Below are 22,060 nucleotides of genomic sequence, written 5' to 3' on the forward strand. Positions count from 1 at the left end.
CCATTAGATCAGCAGCTAGGATTCACATTCCTCTGGGTGAATGCTGGCAGTAAGATTGTGCTGTACATTCTTCCTAATCTTCAGACCCCTCCTTCTAGGTGCCGTTCTACAGAGGGGAGAGGATCACCTTTGACGTGGCACCTTCCAGACTTGACTTCACCGTGGAGCACGACAGCCTGAGAATCGAGGTGAAGCTTCTCAGTGCTCTGGAGGCAGGCGTTTGGGTTCCCAGCCCTGGGCACATCAGTACCCTGCCCAGAATGGCTACTGGAGGAAGTGGGACTCTAGATGCACTACCTCTCTCACACAGCATCTTCATCTTGCTGAGCTGGCCAGGATCCTGGTCAATGCTGCTCCCTCAGTGAGATGTGCCCATAGCCCGTGCTTTGAGTTCTGTTCCACATCGACTGTGCAGTAGCGGCTCTAGGGGTCAACAGTCTTTGTGGAAGTTGCGTTTTAGTGATGGGAAGAGCCAGTGTCTGTTTAGATAAGCAAGCTAGTGTGTTGGAAGGTGGTTAGCACTCTCTGGAACAGAAGAAGGGGCTGTGCAGTTCAGGACAGGGACACAACGCTGACTTATATCAGGAGTCTTCTCTCCGAAGGTGACCCTGAGCTACCATCTAAAGGGGAACAAGTGAACTATGCCTAAAATTTGTGGCGCATACAAAGGTCTCAAGGCAGGAGGGTGTCTGGAGAGTCAGGCACCCTGAGGAGGCCAGGGGAGCTGGAGTGGAGGGGAGGAGGGAGGCTTAGAGAGGTGATGGCATAGAGCTTGGCTGCCCACATTTCTCTTCTGCTGCTGGGAGCTGGGCACTGCTGGGGAGAGGCATGATGAGGAAAGCTGGCCTGGGCAGTAACCATGTGTGCTTGCTCAGAAGAACATGGCCTATGTGGTAGGAGGGGATGGTGCGATGTCCAGAAGACACAGTAAACGTGTCCTCATCATTCTTCTGTGTCTTTAGTTACAGGAGTAGATGTGGTCCCTGCTGGCAGCTTACAACGTAGAGCCCAAGGTTACCTGGCAGTAGTAGTGCTAGTGGAAAGTTATTCTCTGGTCTTTATAACACACAGAAAAGCAACGCTAAAATAGTGCAGTCAAGGGAGCTGGCACTGCCTTCTAAGGTTGCATAGGACACTTAAGTGGAGGCCAGGAAGCCAGGAAAATGAGCATCGAACCTTTATTGCCTGTACAACCTAGCAGGAAGGGTGTGGTAGGTACTTGGGCAAAGTACCCAGACAGTGGTCAAATGTAAGTTTTAACTTGCAGTGTGTGGAGTTTCAAGTGAGGGCCTAGAACGTTCCGTCAGGCCAGGAAGGAAAGCTTCCCCATTTCATGTGTGCTTCAGTACCAGGCACATAGTAAGTGTACAAAACGTTTGTTGGATTTGTGAGTTAATAAGTGGATGAGTAACTAGTTCCCTTTTTTGATAAGAGACAGTACCACTGACCTTAAACTTAGGATCCTCCTGGCCTCTAGCCTCCTGAGTGCTGAGACCATAGGTGTGTGAGACCACAGGTGTGTGAGACCACAGGTGTGTGAGACCACAGGTGTGTGAGACCACAGGTGTGTGAGACCACAGGTGTGTGAGACCACAGGTGTGTGTGTCTCCTGAGTGCTGAGATCACAGGTGTGTGAGACCACAGGTGTGTGTGTCTCCTGAGTGCTGAGACCACAGGTGTGTGAGACCACAGGTGTGTGCCCCCTGAGTGCTGAGACCACAGGTGTGTGAGACCACAGGTGTGTGCCCCCTGAGTGCTGAGACCACAGGTGTGTGTGCCCCCTGAGTGCTGAGACCACAGGTGTGTGAGACCACAGGTGTGTGCTGCCATGCCTTGTACAGTCATACCTGGTGTTTGCATTTACAAGGGTATGTTGTCATGCCAGGCTAAAGTTTTGCCACTTTCAAGATTTCTCTCATAATGCCTGCATTCATTCATCCAGGAGACTCTTACTGAGTGCCTGCTTTGTAGCAGGTAGTCACATTTTAATGGGAGGGGGATGAGATGTAGGGAATCAATCAGGCGTTTCAAACCCTGAGGGGTTCAATGAAGATAATAATTAGGTCGGTGATGTCTCACCCAGGTCGCTCACCTGAGACATCAAACGTCAGGGGTTTGGGAGTGCTTCCCAGGAGAGCCCGGGCTTGGTGTTCAGAGCAAACGGTACACACAGACAAGGCACAGGGCTGTGGGGCGAGGGACTTTCCAGAAGAAGGGTGGATTGGAAGGAATCTGTTTGGTCTAGGCTCTTAAGTGAGGACTTTTGTAGTTTTAAAAGGGGAGGGTAGACCATTATTGTTCTTAGGTGATATTGGTGGAATATGGTGGGGGTTTCAGGTGATCCTGAAGGGACATGCTACAGGTGAAGGGAAAAGCCATAGGCCCCAGGTAATGTCAGGGGTCCCAGGAGATGCTGGGGTTAGGTCAGGGATCCCAGGAGATGCTAGAGTCAGTTCAGGGGTCCTAGGCAATGTGGTTTCTGTTTGAGAGGCTGGAGACAGGTGGGATTCACCAAAGTGGGTCGTATGGATGGGGGCCGGGGAGGGAGCAGGAGAGGGCAAGGCTGGGGAAACCCACAAGCCAGAAGTAGCAACCTGTGAGTTGGGGAGTGAGTCTGCAGGCTGTTTTATTCCGCTCTGATGATCACTCATGCGTTAGAAATGCTGCTGAGGAGAGAAAGGCTGTGGCAGGGACAGGGCCTGGCTGTAACTAGAGTTGTGAGGGGCCAACACGTGGAGCCGTGGTGCCGGGCAGGGAGGGTGCTGGTGGCCCGGGCATGTGAGCACCTTCTGTTCTTTTTTGCAGCCCGTGTTCCACGTCATGGGCTTCTCTGTCACTGGGAGGGTCTTGAACGGACCTGAAGGAGAGGGTGTTCCAGAGGCTGTGGTCACCCTGAACAACCACATTAAAGGTGGGAAGACCTGGTGGTCCTGAGCCTGCTCAAAGGACTTGTTTGGGTCATAGAATGATATAGACACAAGTGAAAAACCTTGGTGACCTTATTAAAACACTGTATTCTCATGTCTGTTAGGATACAAGCTTTGGGGTTCACCTTTTATTCACATGCTTTGGTTCCACAGTCAAAACGAAAGCTGACGGCTCCTTCCGCCTAGAGAACATAACGACAGGGACTTACACCATCCATGCTCAGAAGGAGCATCTCTACTTTGAGATGGTCACCATCAAAATTGCACCCAACACTCCGCAGCTGGCTGACCTCGTTGCCACAGGGTAAGTGTGCCGTCTGGTCAGGGAGACTGTTGACCTGAAGCAACTTGAGAAGGAAAGGGTTCATCTGGACATCACAGTCCATCACTGAGTGAAGTCGGTAGGGAATGTGGAGGCCGGGACTGAAATGAGGCAGAGGCCATGGAGGGCTGCTTCCTGCCTTGCTCAGTTTCTTATATAACCCAGGCTACCTGTCTAAGGGCGGCACTGTCCTCAGGGACCTGGGCCCTCCCACATCAGTTACCAGGCAAGAAAATGCACCGCAGGCCAGTCTGGTGGGAATGTTTTCTCAGCTGAGCTTCCCTCTTCCCAAGTGGCTCCAGTGTGTGTCAAGTAGACAGAAAAGTGGCCAGCCTGGGGCTGTCTGTGTGCAGTCTTGGGTGTGTTCCACCTCCACGTGGCTGCAGTGAGAAGTTCCAGCCTTCCCATTTCTGCCTGTGACCCACATCCAGCTCTGGTAACTGTCCAGAGTCAAGCTGGCTTTGTTTGGAAAGATGAGCGCTGGACTTCCATGTTGGACACTTAAGACCGTTTTCTTTTGCTTTCAAGTTAAAATGGGTTTGTTAAAGTTGAAAAAGAAGACGATGGTAGTGTGCTTTCTGCCAAGCCTAACAACTTGAATTTGGTCCCTGGGACCACATGGTAGAAGAAGGGAACGGACTTGTACAAGTTGTCCCTGACTTCCACATGTGTACAAACAATAAATAATCCTGTCCGTCCATCCGTCCATCCGTCCGTCTGTCCGTCTATCATGTCTGTCTAAGGTAGAAAAAGAACTTTGAAGTTAGCCTTTCCTTGTGAGCGCTTTCCTTGTCTGATCCTAGAGGGCTTTGTGGTGGGTGTGGAGGTGAGTTTGGAGATGTGTCTGGTCGTTGGCAGAGTTCATCACATAGTAACTGGTTTATGCACGTCAGGGATGGAATGGAAAGATACTGAGGGCTTCGTAGCCCACTAGAGGTGTTGCTGTGGACAGGTGATAAGGGTTCAGGTTTGGCGTCACATGACCACTAGGTGGCACACTCTCCTAGCTGTTTGGATCTGCGCACATCCTGATGATTGGCACTCCTAGGTGGCTAGTCAGCTGTAGGTAGAATGGCAGCATCGCGGGGGTGGGCTGGGGAGCCTCAGTGGGTGAGGTCACAAGAGCTAAGAAAGTGAGTGTTAGGGCCAAGGTGGCTGTGGAGCCCCAGCAGATAGCCCGTCAGCCCAGTCACAAAGGAAACACTGCGACCTTGCAGCTTTGAAAGACGAGAAGTCAGTCGTGCTTACAAAGTAACTCGTGGGTTCCAGCCCTGTTCCTGTCTCGTCTGTTTTTGTGCTGGAACTTCCATGCTAGGTAAGCAGCTGCAAGCTCCCATGAGTGTGTGGCTCTTCCGGTGAGGCGCTGTGTGAGGACTGCGCCTGTAACAAGGGACTGAGCCCGAGTGGTGAGGCCAGGCTTGTCAGCTCCCAGCTCCATGGGGACACGGCAGAGAGAGTGGCCTGCGATTTCAAATTGTGCAGGAACAGACTGGGGAGCTCTGAGAAGACCTTGGGTAGATTGGGGTGTGGCGGTAGCTCTGAGGCCTTAGGAGGACCAAAGGAAGAAGGTGCCAGGCTTCCCAGGAAGGAAGGAAGGAAGGAAGGAAGGAAGGAAGGAAGGAAGGAAGGAAGGAAGGAAGGAAGGAAGGAAGGAAGGAAGGAAGGCATGTTCAGAGGGGAGGGAGCCGAGCCAGTGATGAGACAGGGAGCCTTTGACCCTGTACCTGAGGTACAGGGACAGCCTTGCCCACTGAGACCCATGGAGTCAGCAAGGGTGTGGTAGAGAGACAGCTTTCTGCCTGCTGGGGGCGGGGCGGGGTGTTGGTAGTCATCTGGAGGGCATGGGGGCTGGGGTGTCCAGGGAGGCCAGAAAAGGGTATTAGATCTCCTGGAGTTGAATGAAAATGAGGACACAACTACTCGTAGGTATTGTTAAGGAGATTTTATTGTAGACATCAGGGAGAGAACAGCCAGGGTCAGACTGAACATGGCCAGCAGAATAGACCAGGCCATGAGGGAAGAGAGAGCTGAGTGGGTAGAGAACACATTGGAACCAAGAGAGCCAGGGGTCAGAGAAGCCCTAAGAGGAGCCAGGACTCTGGGCTGCTGGGAGAGCCTGGTGGCCAGCATCCACTTTGATGTTAGTAGGCAGCGGCCGGCATCCACTTTGATGTTAGTAGGCAGCTCAGTCATTTGTTTCAGGTAGGCTTGGACCCCCTGAGGTGGGTGCTGGGAATTGAACCCGTGTCCTCTGGAGATTTCTGTGTAGTCTTAACCAATGAGCATCTCTCCAGCCCTGACCCCTTTTAAAAACCATTTAAGCAGTTAAGATGTAGAAACCTCCCTGTGTGGCAGTCCTCACAGAAGCAAGTGGTGAGCCTGGGGCAGCTTGTAAGTGCGAGGAGATGACTGCAACTTCTCTCGCTCCTGAGCGGCACGGCATCCGCACCGTTGATCTTGTCCCTGATTGTCCAGTTGGGACAGACACATTTCTCCAGCATTTGGCCCATGGTTGTCAGAGGTAGAATGTTCTTTCGTATTGTTCTGTCCGAAGCAGCAGCTGACATTTATCTCCTGTGATTGTTTAAGATGAGAAAATTTGACCTTCAGTGAGTTAGAGAGATGGAACTGGGAAGCAAAGCTCAGACCTCCCCCCTCCCCCTTCTCCTCCCCCCCACTCCCCGTTCTTGTTGGTCTTCTGGGGAGCAGCTAGGCCTGCTATCTAGTTCTTTGTTTTTTTTTAAGATGTATAGTGTTCTGCTTGCATGTCTGCCTGCGGGCCAGAAGAGGGCACCAGATCTCATTACACATGGTTGTGATGTGTTTGCTGGGAATTGAACTCAGGACCTCTGAAAGACCAGCCAGTCCTCTTAACCCCTGAGCCATCCAGCCCTGCTGTATATTTCTTGAAGGGATCTGTTCATCTGGAATCTAGAATCTGAGTCATTGCCATCCATAGGGTTCTGCCTTTATGAGAGGCATTTGTGACTCTCAGTCCCAAGGAATTCAGTTTTGCAGGCAGCTGCCAGGTCTTTCTTATTTAGGGTTAGCCCAAGTTATCCCAGCAATCCAATTACCTGCAGTGTTTTTAATTACCTGCAGATTTCCTGCGAATGGCTTCTGTGGAGGTGGGGTGGGGGGGCACTATGTTACCCAAAGTGCACACAGCCCGGGCCCAGTTGCAGACTTTTGCAGGTGGGTGTCTAAAGTGAAAGTCACGAAGTCTGCAGTGAGATGGCTTGTCTCAGGGTTGCTGGGAGCCTGCCCGCTGCATTGAGTCTTGCTGGAATGACACGCTTCTCGTTGCAGGTTCAGCATCTGTGGCCAGATATCCATCATCCGCTCCCCCGATGCCACCAAGCAGATGAGTAAATACAAAGTGGTCCTGTCCTCTCAAGACAAGGACAAATCTTTGGTCACCGTGGAGACGGATGCGCACGGAGCATTTTGCTTTAAAGCGAAACCAGGGTCCTACAAAGTCCAGGTGCAGGAGTTGTGTTTGTCTTAAAATACCCTGAGGGCTGGGAAGGTGGCTCTGTCAGTGGAGTACTTGCCCTGCAGGCATAAGGACCTTTGAACCCCAGAGTTCTTATAAAAAAGGCAGGCGTGAGCCTGTCACTCCTGCGCTGGGGAGGTGGAGACGGGCAGATCCCTGAGGCTCACTGGCACTTCCCTGTGGGACACAGGGCGGAGCCCTTCCGTTCCTGCTCCCGAAGCAGTCTCGCTTGTACACGTGAGAGCCGTGAGGCCTGTCTCTTCTCCTTGGACATGTTTGCAGGGTCAGGAGCAAGCTTGTGCCCTCCTGTACCTTCCTTGCTTCTGGCTGCTCTAGGTCATCCCTGAGGCCAAAGCAGAGCAGAGCCAGCTCTTCGTGCAGCTCAGAACCAGGGAGAAGCTTCCCCACTCTGATTCCAGGACAGCCAGCAAGCCCCAGGGAGTCTGCCCATTCAGGCAGAGGAACAGGGGCTGCCCCTGCCTGGAGTTTCTCCACAGTGGAGTAGCCGGCATAGCTCAGCTAGTGACAAGACCATGTCCCTATAGCTGGCAGGGCTTGCCAATCGAATCAGCCCTGCTCACAGCTTTAGTGCGGGAGGCCTGGGAGTGTTCACTAAGCCTGGGGCTTCTAGAGTGAGCCCTTCCTTCTGCAGAGACAGTGGGGAAGCTGGTGGATGGCAGCTGTCGTTGTTAGCCACCTGCCTGGCTTATCTGAAGACCAACCACAGCTGCTGAGGCTCTGTGGGAAGCCCAGAGTTGGGCAGCTCTTTACTGCCCCCGTCCCTGCCTTTCTGCGCTCAGGAAAGCACACAGAGAAGGGAGGAGCCAGGTGCGACAGCACACACCCGCAATCCTGGCACTGCGGAGTTGAGGCAGGAAGAGTGTGAATTTCAGGCTAGCCTGGGCTGTATAGCCTCTGTCCTAAAGTAACACACAAGGAAATAAGTACACAGAAAAAGAAAACGACCTAAATCTAAAGGTGCCTTTGGGGAGACATCAGATGGTCCCTCCCCCCCTCAACTTGGTTTCACAACAGCCCAGGTTGCCTCGGACCTTGGGGTGTTCTTTCTGCCTCCGCCTCCTGAGTATGGGATTACAGGCTGGTGCTGTCATGCCTGGTTTAGTTATTATACTGTTACTATGTTATTATAAAAATATCCCAGCACTTGGAGGCAGAGGCAGGTAGAGCTCTGAGTTTGAGGCCAGCCTGATCCACAGAGTGAGTTCCAGGACAGCCAAGGCTACACAGAGAAACCCTGCCTTGAAAAAACAAAATTACTTCTTGTATTTGTTGGGATTACACATCGGGGCTGAAAGTGAACCTTCATCCTTGAGTATCTGCTTAGCTTGAGGCCCTCATGAAGGTCTAGTACCTTGTAGGCTGGACACAGCTGTTCTGTGCGGCTTCTAGTGCAGTGGTTCTCAATCTGTGGGTCGTGACCCCTTTGAGGGGTTACATATCAGATGTCCTGCATATCAGATGTTTACATTACAGTTCATAACAGTAGCAAAATCACAGCTATGAAGTAGCAGCGAAACAATTTTATGGTTGGGGTAACCACATCGTGAGGAACTGTATAAAGGCTCTCAGCACTAGGATGGTTGAGAACCACTAGCCCTACGGTCTCATGTTCTCACAGGTGGTGGTGCCTGAGGCCGAGACCAGAGCGGGGCTGATGCTGAAACCACAGACGTTCCCTCTCACCGTGACCAACAAGCCTGTGATGGATGTGGCCTTCATGCAGTTTTTGGCGTCTGTTTCTGGAAAAGTCTCCTGTTTGGGTGAGGTGTCCCCTGCAAGGGAGAGCCTCTATTCCAGAGACCTGGTCAGTGAGAGGATCTGGGACCAGGCATTTTTGAATGGGGTCACAGTAAAGATCTCGCCACTCCTGGGGAGGGGCTGCAGCGTTCTGAGGTGCTTTTTTTGTGAATGGTCATTTCTCAGAAACTGCCAAGCTACCAGGCACCTGGATTATTTCTGCTTTGTTTTCCAAAGGTTTCTTTTTAGGCTGAAATCAGACCCTGCTTTCAATATTAGCTTGTGTGTGTGTGATTGGTGTGATTAATGTATACACTTGTCAGTGTAGGTAAGGGAACACATGTGCCTGTTTGTAGAGGCCAGAGAGGGCAGTGTTGCGTGTGGATCTCTCTGCACAATTTTATATTTGGAGATGGTCCCTCACCGAACTTGAAGCTCATCGGTTCAGCTAGCCTGGCTGGACAAGAGCTTCCAGGTACCTGCCTGTCCCTACCCACTCCCCGCCTGTGCTGGTGCTGCAGGAACACATTGCCATGCCAGCTTTTTATGTGGTCTACAGGAGCCAAACTCAGATCCTCATGTTTGTGTGATAGGCAGCTCACCCACTGGGTCATCTCCCCAGCCTCCTTTGTGTGTGTGTGTGTGTGTGTGTGTGTGTGTGTGTGTGTGTGTGTGTTTTGTTGTTGTTTGTTTTGGTTTGGTTTTTCGAGGCAGGGTTTCTCTGTATTGCCTTGGAGCCTGTCCTGGAACTCTCCCTGTAGACCAGGCTAGCTTTGAACTCAGAGAGATCCGCCTACCTCTGCCTCCCGAGTGCTGGGATTAAAGGCATGCGCCACCACTGCCCAGCCCCTTTGTATGTTTTTGAGCCTGGGTTTCTTGTGGTTCAGGCTGGCCCTCTAACTTGTACAAGGCTGAGAATGATCTTAACTTACCTCCAACTCCCAAGTGCTAGGGTTATAGGTATGCACCCTGACACCCAACAGGCCAGGGAATCTTGCTCTGTAAAATGGGCATACTGCCCCTGATGGTCTCATGAGCGTCACTGCTGAATGTGGAACTGGATTCCAAAGACTGTGACCTGGGGCAGATTACTAAGCCTCCCTACGCTTCTTCTGACAGGGAGATAACAGCAGTGTGTACCTCCTCGGGCAAGGGCATAAGCCTCAGGACAGACCCTAGGGTACTGGGGGGGTGCTGGCTTCTGTGTGAGGTCTCTTCAAGTACCACGTGGGTGGTGGCCTTAGGGGGTGGGGCTGGTCTGGTTCCCTGCCAGAGTGTGGTTGTCTTGGAGTGACTGGGGACCTGGGTCACTGAGGAAGTTGAGGACAGGGCCAGACGGGCCCAGAGAGAGCTTCTCTTGTGCTCTCCCAGGCTCTCTTTCTGAACTTGCCTGCAGGGCTCAGGCTGAGCACTCAGAAACTTGTCAGAGCTTGTGATGACCGACTTGTGAGGTCCTCTTCTCTCTCCTCCACAGACACCTGCGGTGACCTGTTGGTGACCCTGCAGTCACTAAGCCGACAGGGTGAGAAACGTAGCCTCCAGCTCTCTGGCAAGGTCAACTCCATGACCTTCACGTTTGACAAAGTGCTGCCTGGGAAATACAAAAGTAAGATGGAGCATGTTACTTGTGTGAGCTAGCCCAAGCCCGCTCCCCCTGTGCGCTGATTGTAGTCCTTTCTTTCCTTGGCAACTCTGTCCTGGGACCTTGACCTGCAAAGTTAGACTTGTCAAGAAGATCCCACCCGTGCATCTGCTTGGGGGAGGGTGCCCTGACTAATCATTTTATTTTTAAATGCCAGAAAGAGCAAGGCAATTCTACTCTCAGGTCTGCCGCTTAGCTCTGGAGTGACTGTGAGCAGTCTTTCTCCTCCCCAGACTGTTTCCTGTGAAATGGTACAAAGCCTTTCTCAAGAGGGGACCAGGCAAAGCCCAGAACCTGGGCAGTGGACAGTGGCCCACGCTGGTGTCCTTGTTCCCAACAAGCTGGCTCCTGCCTCATTTTCAGACTGGACTTCTGGCCAGTGGGAAGTAACCTTCTCTCTGGGGTTGTGTTGTCTGTCTCAGAAAGAGCTGGCAAACTATACTCCGAGCACTGCCTTCCTGTTTTATAAACTTTCTGTGGAGTCTTGCCACGCCCGTGTGCACATGCAGATTTGCTGCTCACAGTCCTGGCAGAGTCCCGGAGTCCAGACCTGCAAGGCTGACGGGCAGCCGGGTGCTTGGGAGGCTAGGGGTTCAAGGTATGCCAGGGCTGTATTCCATAGAAGCAACACTAAAAATCAGTTGGAAATACTTTAAAAAGTCTAGTGATCCCAGGTATCTTAGAGCCTGGCATCTTCAGCCTATATGGATTTCTTTGTTGGTAGCAACAGTGGTCACTGGTGTCAGTTTCTTTTAGGCGGTGACTTATCCTAAACGTTGTTGACTGGCCTATGTGTTTTTATATAAAGGATATTTTCTTTTTAGACAGGGTCTCATTCTAGAGCCCAGACTGGCTTCAAACTCTTGGGGTTCCTCATGCTGGGATTGCAAGTGCACAGCACGTGTTCAGCACACGTGCATTCTTGTGCAGCTAGTTAGCAGGTGCCCAGTGATGCGTGGCGCTTGGCGTGAGCCCTGGCGTTTGCCTTGCAGTAAGCATTATGCATGAGGACTGGTGCTGGAGGAACAAGAGTCTGGAGGTGGACGTCCTGGAGGACGATGTGTCTTCGGTGGAGTTCAGGCAGACGGGCTACATGCTGCGGTGTGCGCTCTCACACGCCATCACTCTGGTATGCACTGCTTTTGAGGGGTTGCGGGGAGGGTGCCCAGTGGGGCCAGCAAGGGGCTCAGTGTGTAAAGAAAGGCGCTTGCTACCAAGCTAGATGATGTGAATTGGATCCCCAGAACCCAGATCCTGCAGGTTACCCTATGACCTAAACCACACGCGCACACACACACACACACACACACACACACAGAATATAGAGTGGTTGCCTCTAACACACACACACACACACACACACACAGAATATAGAGTGGTTGCCTCTAACACACACACACACACACACACAGAATATAGAGTGGTTGCCTCTAACACACACACACACACACACACACACAGAATATAGAGTGGTTGCCTCTAACACACACACACACACACACACACAGAATATAGAGTGGTTGCCTCTAACACACACACACACACACACACACACACAGAATATAGAGTGGTTGCCTCTAACACACACACACACACACACACACACAGAATATAGAGTGGTTGCCTCTAACACACACACACACACACACACACACACAGAATATAGAGTGGTTGCCTCTAACACACACACACACACAGAATATAGAGTGGTTGCCTCTAACACACACACACACACACACACACACACACACACACACACACACACACACACACTCACAAATTAAAAGGAATGTCTGGCTGATAGCAATTGCCGGAGCCGGTGGAGAGGCTCAGCAAACTGTGTTGTATGTAACATTTCCCTGGTGCTCCCAGTGTGCTGTGTACTAAGCTGCTAAGTGTCTCTAGGCTGTTGCTTCCCGCAGTGGAAGAGCTTGTTCACTCATTCTCTATTGTTTTGTTTTTATTTGCTTTTGTACTTCTGGGTTTCTTTGTTTTTTTAAGATTTATTTATTTATTATGTGTATAGTTTGCCTGCAAGTCTGCCTGCAGGCCAGTAGAGGGCACCAGATCTTGACGGATGGTTGTGAGCTGTCATGTGGGTGCTGGGAATTGAACTCAGGACCTCTGGAAGAGCAGCCAGTGTTCTTGATTGCTGAGCCTCCTCTCCAGTCCCCGGGTTTCAAATATACTGAACAAGCACTTACCACTGAGCTGTAGTGCTGGCTCTTAAAACATTTTAAAGTTATTATTTTATTTGTTTATTGTTTATTGAGATCTGGTCTCTATATAGCTCTGCCTGTCCTGGGACTCCATATGTAGACCAGGCTGACCTCAAACTCACAGATCCAAAAGCCTGTACCTCCCTAGTACTGGTATTAAAGATTGGCAGTACCACACCCGGCCTAAATTATGTTGTGGATGTGGGTGTTTTGCCTACGTATGTCTGTACTGCTTCTGTGCACTGTCCATGGGAGCCAGAAGAAGGCATTGGATCACCCAGGACTGGACTTGCAGGTGGCTGTGAATCTCCGTGTAGGACTCAAAGCCAGATCTCCCGGAGAGCAGCAGTGTTCTTCACCGCCGTCTCCAGCTCCCTCTCTTTACTCTCTGCTTTTGAGACTGCGTTTCGCTGAGTTGCCCAGGGTGGTCTTGTGCTTTGAATCCTCTTGTTTTTCTCCCAAGTCATGGGGTGTAGGCCAGTGCCTGTCTACTTGCCCGTGGTCCCAGGGGCTCCAGTGAAAGGATTCTCTGTAGTTTCCTCAGGGGTAGTAGCAAATGTCATTGTCAGATCCCAGCAGAGAGGCAAGTGGCAATGGCATGGCTGCTTGTGACACTTGTGGAACCTCGGTGGTGTCTCCTGCTTCAGCTGCGAACACTGAAGTACCCACTTTATTCCAGGAGATGAGCTGGTGTGCAGTCAAGAATAAGCCAGTAGACACTCCTTTCCCTAACCCTCAAGTAGGTTTCTGCTGCCTCTGGATTGAACCTGACTTTTGGAAGGAAAGTGGCTAGGGGCTTGGGCTTGCCTCCCGCCCACCTGACCGCCTTGTCCACCTGTTCCCGGGGCCCCAACGGCACGTGCTTTCCGAGTTGACCTGAACTCGCCTCCGCTGTCAGACGCCTTTGCCTTTGCTCATCCCCTGCCCAGAGAGTTGAGCCTTTCCCAGAACGCAGGTTGTTATTCTCACCATCGAGGCCCCAGCTCGGTTCCTACTGAGAGGGTGGTGCTGAGGTCTAGGCCCCAGAACTCTAGAGCTCTTCTCCAGGGGCCATGGTCATTCTACTAGTGACATTTGCTTCTCTGCTTTATCTCCTCCTCTCTGAAACCTCTCGCTCATTGTTGAGTTGTTGAGTTTCTGATTTCCCAAGTTGAAAGATCACCCCACCCTCCCCAGAGCAGGGACCACGTGATGCCTCCCAGGCCTGACTGAGCCTGTCCCTTAGCAGACCCTCAGTAAACAGCAGCTGACTGCAAACAGCACATCTCAGTGTGGTTTTGAAGGTTTTCCGTTTTCCTGAGGCACCCAACAGCTCAAATGACTTTTGTTTTGTTTTACTTTTTTGAGACAGGGTTTCTCTGTATTGTTTTGGAGGCTGTCCTGGAACTCACTTGGTAGACCAGGCTGGTCTGGAACTCACAGAGATCCAGCTCAAATGATTAAGGGCCAAACTGATGGCTGTCTCAGAAACAGAAATGTAATTAATTGCTGAGTCCCTGTCCCCCATAAGTCACTGTGTTGACTTTGGCCCCACAGGAGTTTCATCAAGACGGAAATGGTCCTGAGAATGTGGGGATTTACAACCTCTCCAGAGGAGTCAACCGCTTCTGCCTGTCCAAACCGGGTGAGCCTGGGCCGTGGGAGGGTGAGGCCAGGGTGGGCCTGAAGGGCAGAGACCCAAGGTCCTTTAACCTTCAGAGACGTTAGTGAGGCTGCTGGCCAGTATCCTCACAGACCATCTGCCCTGCCTCTAGTCCTCTACTGCTCGCTCTTGGCTCTGTGGAGATGTAGTTTACACAGTGTGCTCTTAGGGGCCTGGTTTATCCTCAGTGCCACACAAACAGCACAGCTGGTTCACCTGTGATGTGTGATAAGCGGTTTCTGTTAAGTTTACCAGATTGTTCAGTCATCACCACGGTCCCAGCCCTGGCAGTGGCTCAGTGTGTCCCGCTGGGCCTGACCCTGATCCTGGGCTTTGGCTTCTTATGTGTAACATAGATTTGAAGCTAAGCCACATGGTAGTTCGTCAGTGCCTTGCAGAGTATTGGTTCACATTCTGTGTGTAGCCATTGGTCATTTGCACTGAGATTGCTTCTGCTTGGGGTATTAGGAAAGGCGTGGCTGTGAGCTCTGTGCACGGCTTTGTGCCTGTGTGTTTTAATTCTTATTTAGGATCCTCAGAATGGCACCTCATAATCATATGGTAATTTATGTGTAACTTGTAAAAGAAACTACCGATTGGTTTCCAGAGAGACCACATCATTGTGTTTTTTGTCTGTTAGGGGTTTTTTGAACCACCCACTACTCTCTTTGTAGATGGCAAGTCAGTGTCTGTTGTGGAATGTAGGGTAGGGGAGCTAATCCTGACCCCCGAGGCCCAGTGCGCACTGGGCCTGCTCTGTGCAGTGAGAACAGAAAGGGGTAAGAGTCAAAATACTGGTGAATGAGCCTATGAGGGAATAGTGTTAGCTCCTCTTGGCTCTCCTGCACTCCTCTAGCAGGTGGTGAGTTACCCCTGACCAAGGAGTCACAGTACTCAGGCTATGCTGAGAAGTGCGTGATTGTGCAGGCTGTGAAGTCATGAAGTTCTGGACGGTGAAGGCCACTCCTGAGAAGGCTGTGAAGGGAAGGAGGGGTCTTTGGTGCAGGAAAGCAGCCTGCCTGATGTTTCCAGTTCCATTATTTTTTATTTTATTTTTTTTGTGTGTGTGAGCTTTCAAATGAGGCGCGCTGCCTTCTCAGCACAGGGGCTGGAACTGGAGTTGCCTAACAGTTAGAACACGTTCTGTTCTCAGTAAATGACCTTTGGTTTTCTCTGTGTAGGGGTGTACAAAGTGACCCCTCGTTCCTGCCACCGGTTTGAGCAAGCCTTCTACACCTATGACACGTAAGCCTGGAGACTGAGTGCTTTGTGGTGGGTGTGTACTGAGGGGTAGTATTTACTTCTTTCTCCTATCTTTTCGTTTGTGTCTTCTTCGTGTGAGCACACAGGTTTGTTTCTGTTGGGTTTTTTCTTCCTTTTGGAAGAGGTAAGGTTAGGCATTAAGGCGAAGGTCTAGATGCGGGTTTTATGATATTTGGATGTTACTGAGGAAATAAAGTAGGCTGTTCTTCCTAAGAATTCTGTAAACGCAAGGGCTGGCGGGAGGGCTCACTGGGTAAGGTGTTTGCTGAGCCAGACTGCAGACCAGAGTTCAAAACCAGGGAACTGTAAAGGTGGAGGAGCGTGAACTTCAGGGGGCTTTTCTCTGACTGCGCTCGTGAGTTTCTGGGATTTCCTTATCCCAACCTGTGTCAGGGTGGGGAGGGCCCAAGGCAGTACCGCCTTCCCTTGGAGTCTGTCTGGAGTTGCTGCTAGCAGCTTCTCTGCTCTGATTATAGGTCTTCACCCAGTATCCTGACTCTGACAGCCATTCGTCACCATGTCCTAGGAACTATCACCACAGACAAAATGATGGATGTCACAGTGACGATCAAGTAAGATGGGGTCTTGTGTGGGCATGGGCGGGGCGGGTGGAGAGGCCCTGGGGCCCTCAGACTCTAGGATGTTGTTGAGCTCTCATCTCTAAGTATGCACACCAGTGGCCTGCCTTTCTTACACTCAGGTGACATAGTTGTAAACCCAGAGCAGCAGAGTCCCAGCTGCTTCCTGACAGCTCAGTCTGCCTTAAGTCTGTTTGAATTCTTTAGCAGCGCCTGTTCATTATAGTTCAAGTGGTTTAGTGACTTAAAAATTGTCTTTCTTCTTTAGATCTTTTCTCGAGGGCTTGAGGGGTGGAGGTGACTCCTGTGTAGGTTGGAGGAAGTGCTTGGGAGGTGGGCCTGGCTGAGGGCTGTGCTGTGCTGTGCTGGGGTGTGCGACATCCCAGCCTTCTCAGGAAGTGACAGACTTTGGGCAGCATGGCTGCGTTACATAGATGGAATTCTGAGGAACTCTCCCTCCCCTCTCCAATTGAAGCTGGCTTTGTCCCCAGCCGCCTGCTATCTTCTTCCCATCTGCCACGAATGCTGAGAGCACTCAAACAGGAGACACACGCACACACATACATAGATAAACACACATCCACGGAATAATCTGCGTGTTTCTTGTTCTGAGGGATCGGCCGCAGAACCCAGGGCATTGCATAAGCTAGTAGTCACTCTTTCATTTTCACTTTGAGACAGTTTCAGTCAAGTTGTCCAAGCTGGCCTTGAACTTGCTGTGTGATCATTCTCTCTCAGCATCCTTCATGGCTAAGATGACCAAACTGTGATATCTTGCCCAGAAAATACTATTGAGAATTGTCAGGGTGCCACTGTGGGTATCCCTGTGGCACTGACAGTCTCACAGAGGTGGGGGTGGCTGTCTTCCTGTCATCAGTCTGTGCTGACCGGGAGCTGTGTTTCTGGCTGGGCACTGCCGCTAGACTCTTCTGGAGACCTCCACCCTGCCAGGCTCTACCCAGCTGTTGGTTGTATCTATGGACCTGCTCTGTATTCTCTTGTGCTGAAGTGGCGTCTCCCACCTGATTTGTGACCCTTGGTCATTGTCCCTTGCTCCCCCCGGTCCAGCCAGCCCCTCAAGAAACCTTTCTCTTCACAATGAAAGTGTGTTCACATCTGTTGCGGGTCAGTGTTCACTCTCATAGCTTTGGACTTGGGTCTTTGTGGCAGCCTCCTTCCCAGCTGTCCCGGCTGTCCCTCCTCTCCCGGCTGTCCCGGCTGTGCCTCAGGAGTCAGTGATCTCCACAGTGGCCAGAGTGATTCTAGTGTGGAGATGAGTCCTTCCTCCGCTGAAAACTCAGCAGGTTCCCACCCAGACTCACGTAGAGCCCACACAGGACTCTGAAGCGTGTGTGAGCCCTGCTTCTCCTCTGGCCCTTCCGGTCTCTGCCCTTCCCTGAGTTCTACCCAGGCCTATTGGTCTTGCCATCGCTGAACACCCAGTGAACTTTCCCCCAGAGGACGTCACCCTGCACCCACTTTCCTGATCTCCTCTCCACCGTGAACTTAGGTCAGCTCTCCCCCTCCCGCCACTCTTTGTCCGGTGCCCCCATCTCAGAAGGACCTTGACAGTGCACCATGCCCTCCACCATTTCGCCCCGCGGCTGCTTCCTTTTCTGCTGGTATTTTGTCTCATGTGCCTTTTCCGTTCATGTCCTCTCCAGCCTACTGACTGAGTGACTTCTCAGGTCATGGAGTGTGGGCCTGGGGTTCCCACTTCCTTATTTTGTACTTCGCTTACTCAAGACCAGGGCGCTCTGTAGCCCTGGTTGTCCACCTCGCTCTGTAGACCAGGCTGGCCTCGAACTCAGAGGTCCCTGCCTCTGCCTCCCGAGTGCTGGGGTCCAAGGTGTGGGCCACTGTGCCCAGCTCTTCAGTTCTCAGGTTTGAGAGGAGGTCTAACTGTGGATCCAGGTGCCATGTGGAAGCGGCAGCTTTCATCAAGGTGTAGGCCTTTTATTCCAGCTAGTTCTGCTGGCGTCTTCAGCTACGCTGCATCACGTTCAGTTTTTATTTTATAGTTTTATGTGTGCACGCATGTAGATGCAGGTACATGTGTACAGGTCATAGCAGTCAATCTCAGGTGGTGTTCCTCAGAAGCCACCCACCTTTTGTTTAAGACAGGCGGGGTCTCTTACTGGCTTGCAGCTTGCTGATCAGGTTAGGCCATCTGCCCAGGGAATCCCAGGTCCACCTGTCCCAGCCTCCCCGGCACTGGGATTATAAGCATACTGTCATATCTTTTGCAAATATGTGTTTGGGGGCTCAAACTCAAATCCTCATGGTTACATATCAAACAAGCACTTTCCTTGGCCCCATTTTTTATTTTGCTAAATGAGTTCATGTTCATTATTATTTTATTTTTATTTTGGTTCCTGTATATGGGATGTTTTGCCTGCCTGTATATACCATGAAGCCAGAAGAGGACCTGGACTCAGCCAGCAGCTGAGCCATCTCTCTAGCCCCCTAATTAGCATTTTTAAAATGAAAGATTATGCCGCTGTGCTGTCATTGTAAGGTGTCTGCGTTTGCTCATGCGTCTCCAGTGTGGGAATGTCAAGTTCGCATTCAGTGCAGGAAGAGCGCCAAGTCCCATAGCCATCCTGTGTCTTCTCCAGGTCTTCCATCGACAGCGAGCCGGCCTTGGTGCTGGGCCCTCTAAAGTCCGCACAGGAGCTGAGGAGGGAACAGCAGCTGGCAGAGATTGAGACCCGCAGGCAGGAGAGGGAGAAGACGGGCAAAGAGGAGGGTGAGGAAGGCAGGGCCAGGCCTCCTGGGCAGGAGATGGTGGATGAGCTACAGGGCCCCTTCTCCTACGACTTCTCCTACTGGGCGCGGTAAGTGCTTGTGCTCTCCACCGTGTTCTCTTCCTCGGGGGAAACCAACCCGCCAGCCTGAACCTTCTGACTCTTCCTCGGGGGGAAAACCAACCCGCCAGCCTGAACCTTCTGACTCTCTCAGGTCTGGGGAGAAAATCACTGTTACACCCTCGTCCAAAGAGCTCCTCTTTTACCCCCCGTCCATGGAAGCCACTGTCAGTGGAGGTACGTGTCCATCCCATGAGCGAGTGTCGTGCCTTTGTTTCTCTTTGTATGTGTTTAAATGGGTTGTGTGTTATATTTGTGCAGCATGTCTGTAAGCCACCCAAAAGTCTCTTTAGTACTTGGTTTCCATGGATGGATGGATGGATGAGTGGGTGGATGGGTGGAAGGATGGATAAAGAAATGATTGGTGGTGGTGCGCCTTTAATCACAGCTCTTAAGGAAGCAGAGGCAGGTGGATCTCTGTGAGTTTAAGGCCAGCCTGGTCTACAGAGCGAGTTCCGGGACAACTAGGGCTATACAGAGAAACCCTGTCTTGAAAACCTGCCCCCTCAGAAAAAAGAAATGAATGGTCACTGGGTTGTGGTGGTGGCACATGACTTTAATCCCAGCAATCAGAGGCGGAGGCAGGTGAATTTCTGTGAGTTCTGGGCCAGCCTAGTTTGCAGAGTGAGTTCCAGGACAGCCAGGACTGTTATACAGAGAAACCCTGTCTTGAAAAACCAAGAAAAAAAAAAAAAGAAAGAAAAAAAGAAATGAATGGTCTAAGTAAAGGTAGTAGTGTCTGTGACTGAAGGTAAGGTGTTTTTTAGAGAAGGACCTGTCTCCCTTTGATTTGATTGATCCAGAAGGTAGAGGAAAAAATATACCACCAGTTACCAAACCTGCTTAAGCTTGCTGCTTCTGAATGGTTTGGGTGGTTTGGGTCGTCCTGTTCCCAGATATAGAGGGAGGTCTTTTCCAGGAGAGGGTTTTCCCAGTGATTGCCAGTGGAACATTGGTGTGGTGTGTGTTTAGGTTTGAGGATGGTTGTGAGTGAGTTTCTGGTGTCACCCCACCCTTTGCTGCCTCCCTATCTGGTCCCAGGTGAAAAGCACCCCTAAGATTTCAGATGTCTTGCTCTGCCTCTTGAGGTAGACGGCAGCCAGGAAGCCTTCGTTGCCCCTGCCAGGGTTGTGGGCACACGTCTAACCCGGTGTTTAACATGTGCACTAGGGATGCAGACTCAGGTCCTCACACCTGTAGAGCCAACCATCTCTCCAGCCGCAGCTCCTCTTTAACATCTCAGGTCTGGACCCTCTTCCTTCAGAGAACTCCAGCTGGGTGCCACTACACCAATCTTGTTTCCTCCCTTAGAAAGCTGCCCAGGGAAGTTGATTGAGATCCACGGGAAGGCAGGCTTGTTCCTAGAAGGCCAGATCCACCCAGAGCTGGAGGGAGTCGAGATTGTCATCAGTGAGAAGGGGGCAAGTTCACCCTTGATCACCGTCTTCACTGATGATAAAGGTGCCTACAGGTATGTCCCCAAGGAGGGAGCTGGCCCCAGCAGGGAGCTTCCTGAGGCGGGTGGGGCTCAGGCTTCCTGGGACGGCTACACTCCGTCTGAAGCTGCAAACAGCAGTTTGTACGTTTGGTTCTTTCCTGCAGTGTTGGCCCCCTGCACAGCGACCTGGAGTACACTGTGACCTCACAGAAAGAGGGCTACGTGCTGACCGCTGTGGAAGGAACTGTGGGAGACTTCAAGGCTTATGCCTTGGCTGGTGTGAGCTTCGAGGTAAGGCGTTTCAGAGGTCGCTTCGTTGAGGGTAAACTACACACAAAGTGCACAGCCAGTTTTACACATAGTCACACATTGCAGACACCACCACTGTCAAAGCAGCAGGTTTCCTGCTCCCATGGCCCTCGCGCTGATGCTGGTGTCACCTGTATCTGTCAGGGAGTTACCATCTTGCAGAGTGTTTGTATGAATGGGACTATGTACCGTGCCTGCCTTCCTTCCTTCCTTCACTTGGGTATACTATGGAGACACATGGCCTTTCACATGGTTGTGCATGTTTGAGCTATCGCTTTTTTTTTGAGATGGGGTGTCTAGCCCAGACTAGCCTCTAAGCCTCCAACTCCCTGTGTAGTGGAATGTATCTTTGGAGTCTTTCGGAATCCTCCTGTCTTTGTCTCCCATGTTCTGAGATAACGGGCATGCATGTGCACACCCAGTATATTTGGTACTGGGGATGGGCCCAGAGCTTTGTGCATGCTGGGCAGGCACTCAAGCTGCCCCCGTAGGCCCTAGGCTGTCACTCTCATTTGCTCTGTGTTCCTTCCCATGGTGCCAGTGTCCACCAGTTGAGTGTGGCTGTGTAAAGCACACCTCACACACCTGAAGCGCCGTTGCTGAGCGCGTTAGACCAGAGTGACGAGGTGCGAACTGCATACACCATAGATGATGTCTGTGGTTTGTAAGAAACTTCCACAGTGGCTGAGAGCACAGCAACCTCCAAGGAAAAGAGAATGCCACAGACAGATGGGCCTCCGATGACTAGGAAGATGGAAGGCACACTCTGCTTAGACAGCCACTGAGGAGATGCCAGGGAGGTTACCAGGGAAACACTCTTTAAGTAATAAATTAAGGCCAAATTACTTATTTATGGGGTGAACCTGTTTTGCCACGAAGAGATAATTCATGATACTGCTGTGACAAAATGCTTGATGCAAGCAATTGAGGAAGAAAGGGTTTGGTTAGGTTCATGGCTTGAGGGACCAGTCCATGTTGGTGGGGAGGCATGGTGGCAGCAGGAGCAGGCGGCCACTTGCCCACATCTCCCATAGATCAGGAAGCAGAGAAAAGGTAGCAAATCCCATCCTCCATCATGACCCACTCCCTCCAGCGAGGCTCCTCCCAAAGTTTGCACGTCCTCCTAAATATTACCTGCCAGTTTGGGACCAAGTATTCAAACGTGTGAGCCAGCCTGTGCTGACACGTGACATTCAGACCGTAACAGCAGTTCCCACTGGTTGATTGCTCAGGAAAAGATGTACGTGTTGGGGGACATTTTGGTCGTCTCCCGTTGTGTGACAGCAGCGTGCAGCTGGCCCACTCACTGTGGACTGTTGGACCTGCTGTAGTGTGTTCTGCTCAGTTAGACAGCAACAAGGCAGGGCTTCCGAGAACTGACTGAACTGTTGAGGCGAGCGAGCTGCAGAGCTCCATGCACAGCCTGCCGTTTCTGTCTCCTCGCCAGTACCCACCAGCCCCTCATACCATCATTGTGAGTAAGGGCCGTAGGAAGAGTTCTGGAAGCTTCCATGGCATCTTAACACTGCTTGTGGGACTTTGGGAGGAAGAGGAAGAGTCCCTGTCCTTAGGAGTAATGGTAAAGACCACTCCCTGCTC

General features: G+C 51.5%; 1 protein-coding gene across 1 annotated transcript in view; it reads left to right on the plus strand.

Annotated features, from left to right (window-relative positions):
- Window positions 1–22,060, plus strand: part of LOC101835890 (nodal modulator 1) — a 52,648-nt gene that overhangs the window by 15,465 nt on the left and 15,123 nt on the right. Inside the window, exons 9-22 of the mRNA XM_005084683.4 lie at window positions 99–188; window positions 2,806–2,911; window positions 3,081–3,231; window positions 6,559–6,733; window positions 8,385–8,526; window positions 9,978–10,109; window positions 11,138–11,274; window positions 13,901–13,988; window positions 15,188–15,251; window positions 15,746–15,841; window positions 18,466–18,684; window positions 18,809–18,891; window positions 20,026–20,185; window positions 20,317–20,443. Of these exons, the coding sequence (XP_005084740.1) occupies window positions 99–188; window positions 2,806–2,911; window positions 3,081–3,231; window positions 6,559–6,733; window positions 8,385–8,526; window positions 9,978–10,109; window positions 11,138–11,274; window positions 13,901–13,988; window positions 15,188–15,251; window positions 15,746–15,841; window positions 18,466–18,684; window positions 18,809–18,891; window positions 20,026–20,185; window positions 20,317–20,443 (1,770 nt within the window). The remainder of the gene's footprint in view (window positions 1–98; window positions 189–2,805; window positions 2,912–3,080; window positions 3,232–6,558; window positions 6,734–8,384; window positions 8,527–9,977; window positions 10,110–11,137; window positions 11,275–13,900; window positions 13,989–15,187; window positions 15,252–15,745; window positions 15,842–18,465; window positions 18,685–18,808; window positions 18,892–20,025; window positions 20,186–20,316; window positions 20,444–22,060) is intronic.

The sequence above is a fragment of the Mesocricetus auratus genome, unplaced genomic scaffold (assembly GCF_017639785.1).
Source record: "Mesocricetus auratus isolate SY011 unplaced genomic scaffold, BCM_Maur_2.0 Super-Scaffold_100054, whole genome shotgun sequence".
Lineage (NCBI taxonomy): Eukaryota > Metazoa > Chordata > Mammalia > Rodentia > Cricetidae > Mesocricetus > Mesocricetus auratus.